The sequence below is a fragment of the Macrotis lagotis genome, chromosome 7 (assembly GCF_037893015.1).
Source record: "Macrotis lagotis isolate mMagLag1 chromosome 7, bilby.v1.9.chrom.fasta, whole genome shotgun sequence".
Lineage (NCBI taxonomy): Eukaryota > Metazoa > Chordata > Mammalia > Peramelemorphia > Peramelidae > Macrotis > Macrotis lagotis.
The window spans coordinates 44,483,402-44,496,868 of record NC_133664.1 but is presented as its reverse complement, the minus strand read 5'-3'; the positions used below and the strand labels follow the sequence as shown (position 1 = coordinate 44,496,868).

The following is a 13,467-nucleotide window of genomic DNA, read 5'->3' as shown; positions in this document are numbered from 1 at the left end:
TTTTTTTGGTAGTTTATGCCACTTGTTGCTTTAATTATTCTGGCATATCTGAAAACATAAGTTTTTAGAACCACATTTTATGGATAAGGGGAATAATCAAACTGGATTCAGAACTAGAGGGGTGACTGAGGAAATGAAAGCCCTTCTCTGTGATGTCTTACAATGTGATGCTCAAGGTGATTCCTAAAAGAGGGATCTCAGAACATTTTGAATAGTGACAGCTCTTTGGAGTAAACATATGGCTTCTCATGTGACTGCCTTGAAAACTGTTACATATTTGAATACATCCTTTCTTCAATCCTGGACACACAGCATTTCTGATTTAAAAATCATTCACATTAATTTATAATTATTCTCTATAGACTGCAATGAGCTTGGAATAGGTCACTAGAGATCTTAAAACTCTGGTCTGGTTTGATTCCTGGAACTGTAATGCATAAACTGTCCCTTTCTGTACCAGCTGAGACACCTGGATATTTTCTCAGAATGTTTATTCACTATTCATTAATGTTTATTTAGCATGGGTAGTATCTTTTTTTTTAAGGTTTTTTTTGCAAGGCAAACGGGGTTAAATGGCTTGCTCAAGGCCACACAGCTAGGTAATTATTAAGTGTCTGAGACTGGATTTGAACCCAGGTACTCCTGACTCCAGGACTGGTGCTTTATCCACTACACCACCTAGCCGCCCCTAACATGGGTAGTATCTTAAAGAGTTTTTTTAATCTTAGATTTATATTTAAGGGGAAATAATTTATAACTTCCTACACTGCAGTTCTACTCAGATACTTGTTGTAAGAACTTGTTCTTGGAGATTCCACCAAGCTAGAGGAGTCTTCATTCTTGCTTTATTGATGGCTTGTTTTGGAGGCTCATGCCTAGAAGGGTGGCCATTGGGGATACATTTTTATGGTTCCAGAAACTAGGGAAACCACCATTAAAGTAGCAATCTACATGAGTACCCACACTGGTAAAATCACAGGATGTAATTTGTAACCTCTTTCAAGTATTAAGGATATCTTCTGGGGATTATCAATCCACTTTGGTACAAATTTCAGTCTTTTTTCTCTTTTTGACAGATTGACTTGGGTAGATGTGTTACAGCATCCTTTTTGGAAGGAAGCTTTCAATAAAAAAGAAAGTGATTCTCCAAACACCCAAGATGCCAGATTCATGTAAGTTCATTGTTGAAGAGGGTTTATAAATGTAATTCTTTACATGAAATGTAATTGTGAATGCACGCATCATCACTGAGCTCTATTCTATGACATTTTTGCCTAACACAGTAATATGAATTTATATTCCTTTGCAAAGAGGAAAGGAATTTATATGTAAATTTGCACATATATGCACATATCTATAATGTATGTATAACATGCATGTGAATACTGGTACTTGTTGATTCAGATATTGAGTAAACAGTACATGCAAGCACACATATGCATGTGTATGGAGCACTTGTATGTTTTGGAGATATAGAATCTAAATCTTTATTGTGTCATGTGTACATGTCTATATTCACGTGTAATATATATGAGACATGTTTGTGTGTATACAGATGCAGATGTTGTCATAATTATTCATCTACATTTATATACATATATACACATCTACACATAACACATATGATATGGCTAACTATGACTTTTTATGTTTTCTTTTCTTATTCATTGGAATAATTTGCCTTCAGTAGGGAATTCCTGAGTATTTCCCATGTGCCCAGCAATGGGATGTGCTGATGTTTGTAGGGGTTACAAAAGAAACACAAGATCTGATCACCTGTAGTCTATCCGGATTTACACTTTACCAGATTTGGTGTAGTGAAAACTGAACCCAGGGTTGGGGATCTGTCTGTCATTACCCTGATGTCTGTGTTGGCAAATAATCTCCTCTGTTTGTCATCATTTCCTTATTTGTAAAATGAGGGGGGGAATAATCTATATCTTACTCCTTTCTTGTCAGTGAATATCCAAATAAGGGCCCTTTTATCTGGTCAAGCTGTGACTAATGGAGATTCATATCTGAGCCAAGTATTATTTGCTTTACAGAGACTCAAGTTATGCTCCTGTAGCACAGGCCTTGTAGACTCCCTTTAGAATAGGTGAAGAAATGCTTTACCGGAAATCTAGAGATGGTAATTCACTTAGTGAATGGGGTGGCTTTGCCTGCAGTAGTGATCAGTGTATGGCCAGAAGCCAGTGTTGCTGCCATCCCTCATTGAGAGAGAGAGAAGACCCTCTGAGAAATCAACTTGAAAATGAGAGCTGTGTTCTGTGCCCATGTTGTTTGTCTTTGCCTGCGAGCCCATTCTCAGTCCTTGTGAATGACATCCTCATGTCAAACAGTGTTTAAAGATAGTTCACATCTTGCTAAAAAACACACAGAGAAAATCCCTTATGTGGATTTGACTCTGCTCACACATATTTGTTAGCATTTGGAGATTGGACATACAAGTGATTGTCTCAAGAGAGGGAGAAATAAGCATCAGAAAAGAGAGACGATTTTTCACCAAGGATGTTAAAGTCCCCGAGCTGTGAACTTTAAAAGGGTAGAATGGACTTGTAGACCAAGACCAGGTCTCCCCTTCAGCTTTGATAGCCAGTCATGGGGTGACTTTGGATGACTTCATTTATTCCTGTGAGCTTCTATCTCCTCATCTGTAAAATGGGGATAGTGATTCATCTCACTGGATCTTGCCTCTCTCTCTCTCTCTCTCTCTTCTCTCCTCTCTCTCTCTCTCTCTCTCTCTCTCCTCTCTCTCTCTCTCTCTCTTCTCTCCATCCTCCAGTCTGGCTGCCCTTGTTGCCTGGGTCTGGGCTCTGCCATTAGAAGGTGAGCTCTTGGAGCAGGTTTTATTTTCATAAAATTGTTTTTTTTTTTTTTATCAACAGTGCTTGGTAAGTACCTGGCCCATCGTTAGCACTTAGTAAATGCTTGCTCCCTCAGTTCTTCCTTTATGCCTACTTCAGATATGTCATATATTGGTAACTGACCTGCCAGCTAACGGGTGTTTGTTCTAAAGAAAATAACTTTCTCCGTGTGAGGATTGTTTTGTAACAGTAACTTAACTGGGGGCAGCTAGGTGGTGCAGTGGATAGAGCACCGGCCCTGGAGTCAGGAGTACCTGAGTTGAAATCCGGGCTCAGACACTTAATTAAAAAAAAAAACAAAACCCGAGTAACTTAACTGCCATGGGAATTTTTAAGAGAAAGGAGAAAACAGTCCTGTATATTAATTTTTTTTTTGCAAGGCAATGGGGTTAAGTGACTTGCCCAAGGTCACACAGCTGGGTCATTATTAAGTGTCTGAGGCCGGATTTGAACTCAGGTATGCCTAACTCCAGGGCCGGTGCTCTATCTACTGCACCACCTAGCTGCCCTCTGCATATTTATTTCACCATTAGTTGCCACAGATAGTATCTTGTCCAACAGCATCAGTGGGAACGTAACCAAATTATTGGTTCAATAAACTTAGATTTTTAATTTAATACCTGCATTTGTTCAAAATAGCTAATTCGTTAACATAGCTGGTGTTTATATACATTTTAAAAGTTTATAAAATGTTTCAAATGTTTTCTATTCCATGGTGGTTAAATAATATGCCATAGGGATCATATATGTCTCACCTTCTAAGAGGTTGTCTGGTTTAAGATTTTTGATGAGTTTAGTAGAATTCTAGTCAATAATAAGATAGGTAAATAATCAACAGAGAAAACAAAACTAACGTATGTAGGGAGTAGTTTGCCTGAGATTTAAGTTCTTAATATCTTAAAATTATTTTATTAGCTTACAGGTTTTCTTCTACTATTTTTATTTTTTAACTAAATAGAGAGAAGGAGTTATGCTAGATTTTTTACTTCCCACTTACAAAGAAAGAAATTAACTGATGGCAAAGTTAATTGGAATCTGGAGCTATTAAAAAATCTCTTTCCTTCAGTAATGCTTTAATTTCCCTTAGACAATGGGAACCTGAGGATGGACCAGAAGAAGTTGGGTAGGGCTCTTCCTCCTATGGCAGAGGAGAAGCTCCTGGACCACAGACTTGAGAGAGAAGATGCTTCTGTTAAGAAGGGGACCCCCATAGTTTGCAGAGGGAGATTGAAGGAGGAGAGAGCAACCATAGAGATCCAAAGGCTGTGGCAAAGAGTCAGGATAAGGGGGGAAACCAGGTGGCAGCTGACACCCCCAGAAGAAGTCATGGGGCTTCATCTGAATTGAGAAAGAATCCAGCACTGAGGGGAACAAGAGGAAGATGCACAGGAAACTGTATCAAAGGAAAGGCCTCTAGTGCATTGGAGAATTGATAGAAATCCATGATGATGAACCACACCTGGGGGTCCAGTCTTGGAAGAGGGAACATGTGAAATAATGAGTTCACAGAACTATCGGAGTGTTCACGTGGATTTTCCTATCTATACTCTCTACTTAGAAGGCATTTACATTTGTGATTTGGCTTTCTGCTACTAAAATTCATGCTTCAGAGAGACCTAATTACCATTTTTGTCTTCTTAATCAAAAACTTAGGGAATGTGCAATGTACTGTGGGGATTACAAATAAATAATTCAAGAGGAGACAAGTGATAATGCTTGAAGGAACCCAGAAGTCCTGAGCTAGAAACTAATACTTTAGGGGATAAAGGATGTTTTTGTCAGAGGAGGTCACAGGAAGAGAGGATATGACCATGAAGACGACATCTCTGACCGAGATTGGGATTTCTGCCCCCCCCACCAAGTTAATATATAGGAGTGGGCTTTGTGCCATGGATTGGATGTATCTAATGAAATTCAATAAAATATGTTTGTATGGAGAAGCTGGATTGGAGTCCCATAGCTGATTCATTCTGGTTGTGTGATTCTAAATAAACATTTTTAGTTTCTCAATGTCCCTGACACTGAACATGGCTGAAAAGTTGCCTCTTTTGCAGAATTTTCTTATAGATCTGTCATCTGTTTTATCTGTCTTTCTGTCTGTCATTCCATCCATCTTCTCATCTATCATCAGACTCATTTGATGTATTAGGGTGTGTTAAGCTGATTTTCTTGTCCTCCCCCCCCCCCCCCCCCCCCCCCCCCCGTTATAGGAGATGATGACACTTTGGGTGGGGAAAGAGAGAGAAATATTGGAAAATGAAGGAGATATTAAAGGTGAATATAAAAAACAAGAGATTTTAATTAAGTTTAAACAAAAGAGAGGGGGGAAAAAGGATTGTATTCTGCATCATTGGAAGAATATCTTCACCCATACTTTATCTGTACTGATGTCTCTATAAAATACGTTCTAAACAATATACTGTTTCACACATCTGTAATTCATTTCTTCAATGAAATGGTTGTTTTCTCTTCTTTCTTCTTCAAGACCAAACTTGTTATTATAATTACATGATTTTTGGTTTAAATTTTTTTATTCATTGGATAGATTGTTTTTCTTTTCACTTTGTAAGTCATCCAGTAGTATTTCCTTATGTTTTTCATTTTGATCCTTTCTAATGGAGAAGTAATATCACTATTAACATTTTGGTATATATGAATAAGTTCTTTCCATCTTTGACATCCTTGAAGCATATGTCTAACTTACTGAAATCTCCAAGTTAAAGAATGTGGCTATTTGAATCACCTTTCTCAGGCAAATCCCAAATTAATTTCCAGAATGGTTGAACTATTCACAGCTTCATTATCAAAAACCTGCCTTTTTACCATAGCCCCTCCAATATCAGTGATTTCCATCTTTTGTCATCTTTGTCAATTTGTTGGTATGAGATAAAACCGTGGAGTTATTTTGATTTGTGTTTGTCTTATAGCTATTTGGAATATTCTTTCATGTTGTTCTTAATAGTTTGTAGCTCGTTTTTTTTTATTTGAGAATTTTTTTTTCATGATGGCTCTTGGTGGCACATTTCTATAAGTTCTCTTAATTTTGCCTATTAGACTCTTTTATAGATATTTGATGAAGAGGTTTTCTTTTTCCCTTCACTTGACAGTTTTTCTTCTTATCCCAGTTGTGTGAGACTTTATCTGGGTAAAAGTTTTCTGTTTTGTTTAATCAAAATGAAACATTTACTTTTGTGACTAACTTTAACCTTCCTTCGATTAAGAATTGATCCACTAGTCATAGCTTTAATCATAGTATATGATCTAGTACCTGGTTCTCTTCTAATTTTTTATTTTCTTCTAATTTTTTTATTCATATGACCTTTAATATTAAGGTCTTGTATCCATCTTTTTTAAGTTTTTGCAAGGGCAGCGGGGTTAAGTGGCTTGCCCAAGGCCACACAACTAGGTAATTATTAAATGTCTGAGGCTGGATTTGAACTCAGTTACTCCTGACTGCAGGCCAGTGCTCTGTCTTCTGCACCACCTAGCTACTCCCTCTTGTATCCATTTTGAGTTTACAGAATTGCATGGATAATATGCCATTTCATTCTATGTGTCTCTTGTCCAGATCTTCTCATAAATCCTTCACAGAGCATCTACCCAATATGTTACAGGCCTTCCACTAATTCTCTTGTTGGATATACATAATCATTGATTATTTGTCCCTCTTGTCATATGCTTGTCAGACCATTTTTCCAGTTATATATTTTGTTGACTTTCTTTACTAAAAAGAGTTTAACTGAGCTCTCCACATTGGAAAAAATAAGTGGACAAAATGCCTAGTGTTCAGACAATAGTATTAAGTTGGATAGAAAACCTGTAGAATTGGTCCATTAGTATGTGCATTTCTTTGTACAGAAAACGATATCCATCCTTAGTTGAACATGAGAAGGATGAACAGGATTACCTTTGAGCACTTCTTTTAATAAGTGGATCAAGAAGTATGCACAGTTTTATTGACTTTTGGTATAATTCCCTTTTTTTCTCTACTAAAATAGGTAAGACAATGCATAAAGGCCATGGGCAATATCATGGCAGCCTCAACTACACAATTATCTTTTTAAAAAAATTAATTATTTAAGGCAGTGAGGGTTAAGTGACTTGCCCAAGGTCACACAGCTAGGCATTTATTAAGTGTCTGAGGTCACATTTGAATTCAGGTTCAGGGTTGGTCTCTAGGGCCAGTGCTCTATTCACTACACCACCTAACTCTATCTAATTAAAAAAAATTAATTTGGAATTTGCCTGAGAAAGTGATTCAAACAGCCACATTCTTTAACTTGGAGATTTCAGTAAGTTAGACATATACTCCAAGGATGTCAAAGATAGAAAGAACTCATTCATATATACCAAAATGTTAATGGTGATATTACTTCTCCATTAGAAAGGATCAAAATGAAAAACTCTCCAATTGCTGTATGATCAAAGGATATGAACAGGCAATTTTCAGATGAAGAAATTAAAGCCATCTACAATCATATGAAAAAATGTTCTAAATCATTATTGTTCAGAGAAATGTAAACTAAAACATCTCTGAGGTACCACCTCACATTTATGAGATTGATCATTTTCCTTTTTTGTTGGAGGGGACATAAGAAAATGGGATGCTAATACACTGTTGGAGTTGTGAACTGATCCAACTATTCTGGAGAGCAATTTGAAACTATGCTCAAAGAACAATAAAAAACTGTGCATACCCTTTAATCCAATAATCCCCCTACTAAATCTATTTGCTAAAGAGATCATAAAAAAGGGAAAAGGATCCAGATGGTCAAAAATATTTATAGCAGCTCTTTTTGTGGTGGAAAACAATTTGAAATTGAAACAATCCCCATCACTTGAGGATTGGCTGAATAAATTGTGATAAAAGAATATGGTGAATATTATTATTCTGTAAGAAACATGAGCAGCCAGACTTCAGAAAAACCTGGAAAGACTTGCATGAATTGATGCTGAGTAAAGTAAGCAGAACCAGGAGAACAATGAACACATTAACAGCAACATAGTGTGATGATCAACTATGATGAAAATAGTTCCTCTCAGCAGTTAAGCCATCAGAGACAATTCTAAGACAGTTGTGATGAAAAATGCCATTCACATTTGGAGTCTGCCTGCAGACCAAGGCATGCTGTTTTCAATTTTTAAAACTTAGTGTTTTTATTTTTCTTTTTGTGTTTCTTTTCTCTTTCATTCTGATTCTTCTTTCAGAACTTGACAATATGTAAATATGTTAAACATGACTGTACACATATAATATATAGCCTATATCAGATTACTGGCTGTCCCAGGGAGGAGGAGTTTGGTAGAAAAATGTGGAACCCAAAAGTTTGCAAAAGGATGAATATTGCAAAAACTAGCTTTACATGTAATTGAAAAAATAAATGACATTTAAAAAAGAATAAAGGGAAAAGCAACTTAGGGGGCACTCCTTTTAGGTTATGTTTGGTTTCTTCATACAGTATTTTAGAATAGGGTATTTGTGAGAATTAACTTTTCCTTAGGTTTTGAGCTGTTAGTATAATTGGGATTTTGGTTTTTGTATACAGAAGTTGTGGAAGAATTTCTCTGATGTAATTGTAGATCAAGATCTCTTATGTTTAAGAATATTCTGACAAGAGTTGTCAGTGAGATTTTTTTTACTTTTTTACGTTAGAAGTATTCCAAATTTAATTGATTTGATATTTTTTTAATGTGATTAGAACATTGTACTGAATATTAGGAGCCATTTTAACCTTACTTTTATCCCATTGTGAATTTAAGTAATTTTGTATTCCTTATTATTGAGACTTGATTTTGAAAAATAAAAAGTCAAGAGGAATCACTGATTTATTTTGCTGTGTGAACTATGGGCAAATCATTTAACTTCTCTGGGCCTCTGTTTCCTAGTAGATAAAAATGAGAGATTAGACTAGAGGCTCCTTCTAGAGCTTGATCCATGATCCTTTGACCTTTGAGTGCCTTGTAAGCATTTTCTAATGATCATATTATATGTGATTTCTTAAAGAGAAATTTAGAGCTTACCACTGGTGCCACATGACTGATGTTGTTCAGAGAGAAAGAAAAAGAGAAAATGAGAGAAAGAAAGAGAGAGAGAGAGTCAGTCTCTATGTGTGTACCTATATGCATATATGTAAACACTCCCTCCTTAATTCTCTGAACCTCTGTGTGTGTGTTTTATATGTGTGTGTTGTATATACATATACATAGATACCTATGTCTCAATATCTCTATATTCAAGCACCATGTCTGTATATATACACATATGTCTCTGAAAGAAAGAATGAGGTTGATGACTTTGAGCAGCTCTGTGTCACTTAGATACAGTTCATGTGCAAGTCAGGATGTCACCCTGTGATGTCCTTGGTCCTCTTCAAAAGCAAAAAATAAACAACAAAGCAACACATATACTCATGATAACTTTTTTCAATGAAAATACTTTCTTTTAGTCATTTACAATTTTTAACAAAATTTTCCCTTTCTAAATTCTTACCATACTGAGATATTGAGTTTAATCATATAGCATCATAGAAATGTTAGGGATTCCTTAGGGATTCTTTGGTTGGTTCAGGATCAAAACTTTCATTGTACAGATAAAGAAACTGAGGGTCAGAGAAAGGATGGGATTTGCTCATGGTTTTTTTGCAGCTAGTTATGCCCTTTCCCAAACTTTCTATAGACATTTTAAAAATAGTTTTATCATGGATTATTATAAACTGGTTTCTTTTATTGACAAGCAGAAAAATTATGGAATATTCCTTACCTGAAGAATGTGACAAAGTATTGAAAGCCAAAGAGAATGTACAGACAACAGGGCTGAACATCAGTCAACAATTTAACAAGCCTTTTAAACTAGGTAAGATTTTATGTCCATAAAAGCCTCTAAGATTGCCACGGCTAATTATGCCTCATTTGCAAGGTAGGGCAGCCTTTATATCACAGCCTTAGACTTTATTCATGATTTGTTGTTGTTCCTTTATTGGTGTTAATAACAGGTTGCTTTCTTGTCACAGAAAACCCAGCTGACTTGCGGCCCAAGAGTGCTCTTGGAAGTGGTCAGTTGAATGAATCTATATTTCTGCTCAGGTATGTAAAATGAAAAAGCAGAAAAGAATTTAATACAATACTCCATACAGTTCTTATTATAAAAAACTGTTTGAAAGCTTATACAGGAATTTAATTCCTTGCTTCTAGTTTTATATTCAAAATTATAAATAAACACTAATTGAAACATATTCTTTTTTTGGTTTATTGTGAAGTTTGTCTAGAGACAAGTTTTGGTGGGGAGGCTAGGAGAATTCTTCCAGCATTGAAAGGGCATTCATTAGGAAGGCTGCCTCTGATCTCCCTTAGCTAATCTCTGACTCTCTCTCCTTTGCCTCTCATTTTTCCATCTCCCTCTCTTTTCTGCTCTTGGAGTCTGTTAGTTCATCACAAGCATTATATCCTCCAATACATTCAAGTTCATCAAGCTCTTTCTGGACAATTTTCTTCAGAATTAATTAGTATAGTAATTGCTGTGATCCCCATTTTACAGAAGTGGAAATAAAGACGACATGAACATAGTCATACAGTTAGTATCAGAAACTGAACTGGAACTCAAATCTCTTGGCTCTAAGCCCAGTACTATCTGGTGCTGAATCTCTGCCTTATAATGGCCCCCCCCCATTTAAAAATTATTTATTTATTTTTTTTATTCCGGCTACATGCAAAAGCAAGTTTTGACATCTTACTTCCAAAACCCCGAGCTCCAATTCTCTTCCTTCTTCCCACTCTCTCCCCCCTGAGAAAGCAAGCCACTTGGCATAGGTTAAAAATCTGCAGCCATGAAACACATAACTATAATAAGTCATGTTGCCAAAGTAAACAATACCCCCCCCCACACACACACACATACACACATAAAGAAAGAGAAATTTCAAGAAAAACAAAGTGAGGGGAAAAAATGTGCTTCAGTCTATATTCAGACATCATCAGCTCTCTCCCTGGGATGGATGGCATTCTCTATCACAAGTCCATCAGAGAAATTTGCTTTAATATTTTTTTCCCCACAGTTGCTATTGCTAGCTGTATTTCTCTCCATCCTATTCCCCCACCCCCATTTATTCTGTTCTCTCTCTTTTTTCACCACCATCCTCTTCAAAAGTGTATCTGACTACCCTCTTCCCTATCTTCTATCACCTACATCCCCCCTCACCCCCCATCCCTCTTCTTCCATCCCTTTCCTCTCCTATTTTCTTCTAGGTAGATAGATTTCTATACCCAACTGTCTTCTCTGTCTCTTAGTTAAATAAGAGATAGTGACAGCTGGGTGGACGCTAGAATTTGGAGTGATTTACTCAGGATCCCACAGACACAAGGGTAGAGTCAGAATCAACTTCCATTACATGGCCAGGATCTGATAAAAAAATTCCATATGCAGGGACAGCTTGATGGCACAGTGGATACAGCACCAGCCCTGGAGTCAGGAGGACCTGAGTTCAAATCTGGCCACAGACACTTAATAATTGGTCTTGCTGTGTAACTTTGGGCAAGTCACTTGGGCAAGTCACTCTTAACCTCATTGCCTTAAATAAATAAAATTAAAAATTAAATTTAAAAAAATCCCATGTACAGCTTTGGAATTTGAATCCGGGTTTCTTGACTCTGATTCTCAAACTCTTTCATCTCCTTCCAAGGAGGAAGATGCTTAACCCAAAAGAGTCAATCTAATTGTGGAGTTTCAGACAGTGTGAGGCAAGAAGACGAATAATCAAGAAGATAGCTCTGACCCTTGAGAGGTTGCAAATAAATGAGGGAGATAAGACAGTGACTTACATTTTTATACAGTATGACAGTGAGCATGAAGGAGATATCTGTGGGAGAATGGGTCGTCTTGTTGCCACTGGGATTTTTGGGGTTATCAATTAAAGATAGAATTTGTGGTAGCCAAGAAATCAAGGATCACTGAAAGAAATTCATGTATTCTCTGAGATTTTAAAACTGCTCAAGATTTTTGATATAAAATATAAGCAAAGTAAACTGGTAAAAAACTTTTCCTCTGGAAGGGTCAATGAGCACTTTTAGGACAGGGTGAATATCAAAAGGCTAGAGAGAACTGACTGGGTCAGAGAGAACTGGCCCAATCAGAGGTTCAGCCCAGATTTGATAGCCTTGTTCCTTATCTGGCCATTCAGGGCAAAAGAAGAAATCCCTCCCCCACCCTCCTCATGTGAAGGAAACCAGATAGAAAGTTGAAGTCTGGGGGTTGGAAATGATGAGACAGGATACAAATTTTACATTAAATAATGAAATAATAGGTGTCCATTTTAAATCTCAAAAACAAAGATCCTTCCACATCCTTAACATGATTCTCAAATTTTAACAGCATCAAAAGAATACAGAATTTATTTCTGATTCTAGTTTTTCTACATGCATAAATCTCTGCATCATTCTGAAGTCTCTTTATTCCCAATCCTGTTCATTGTGTCTTCCTCTGGGTAGGACCTAGCTTAGAAAGGGGTCATTATTTTGATATCTGCTCCCCTTGCCTTCTCTCCAGGACATCCAGGAGTATGGCAATTAGGCAGAGGAGGGCTGATTAGATTAGAAATTGTGTTTGTGTTTCCTTTCTCCCCTTTCCCTAAATGAACAGATGGAGAAATCAGGAAGGGAAGCAAGAATCTGAGGTCCCCTGGACTAGTCAGGGGAATAAAAATCACTTATACTGCTCATTGAACCTCCCAAGGTAGAAGGATTGGTTTGACCCAAGCCGAGAGGTCAAGCAGGTGGACAGTGAGAGTGAAGAGGGTATGGTTTCAGAGGGGCCCAGACCTGCTTTCCCTTAGGTCTGTGACCTGGTCTCCAGGGGCTTTCCCTGACAGCTCTTACCCTGAGACATTTGGGAAGGCAATTTAGCCTATTGGGCTGGGAGCCAACAGGATTGACTTTGAAGACTGACTCTATCCTGAACATTCTGTGAAGCTTGGCACAAATTGTGAGCCTCAGTGTTCTCATCTAGAAAATGAGGAGGTTGACTGGATGACTTTGGGGTCCCTCCTAACTCTAGAATTTACTTTTTTTAGCCTTCTCTGGTCCAAGGTCCCTCTCGGCTTGGAGATTTCTATATTTTAAGACCTCAGATATTTCATGTTCTAAGGTTCTTCCTGCCTTTGACCCTTCCCAGCTCTGATCTCCCCATTTTCAGGTCCCTCCCAACTTCAACCCTTCCTCCCCCCCCATCTCTAGCTTTGGCATTATCTCTCCTAGGGATATTCTCCAAACTCCAAAGTTGTCTGTTCCAAGTCCTGTCCTCTTCCCACTCCCCCAGGTCTGGGATTCCTCATTTGTTCCTTCCATCTCTGACATTGTAGGGTTCTTTCCATAGATTCTTCTCATTTTGTAGCAGCCCGTGTAAAATGGAATGTGTCCTTTCCCCCTTGACTGAATTCCATGCTTCCCTCTCCTACCTGGCCTCATTCCTTATTTTCCCCTCTCTCCCTGAAGTACAGGCCAAGCCACAGACAGAATTGGAAGGGGGAAAAGAGGGAGAGACTCTGGCTACTGCCACTCCCTTCCTTTCTCCCCTCACCACAACAGAAAAAACGTCTTTGTCCTGCTTTCC

General features: G+C 37.6%; 1 protein-coding gene across 1 annotated transcript in view; it reads left to right on the top strand.

The window, feature by feature from the left end:
* The window catches only part of ULK4 (unc-51 like kinase 4), a 730,095-nt gene that overhangs the window by 36,444 nt on the left and 680,184 nt on the right, over positions 1–13,467 (top strand). The window contains exons 9-11 of the mRNA XM_074195881.1: positions 1,077–1,172; positions 9,605–9,720; positions 9,878–9,950. Coding sequence (XP_074051982.1) covers positions 1,077–1,172; positions 9,605–9,720; positions 9,878–9,950 — 285 coding nt within the window. The remainder of the gene's footprint in view (positions 1–1,076; positions 1,173–9,604; positions 9,721–9,877; positions 9,951–13,467) is intronic.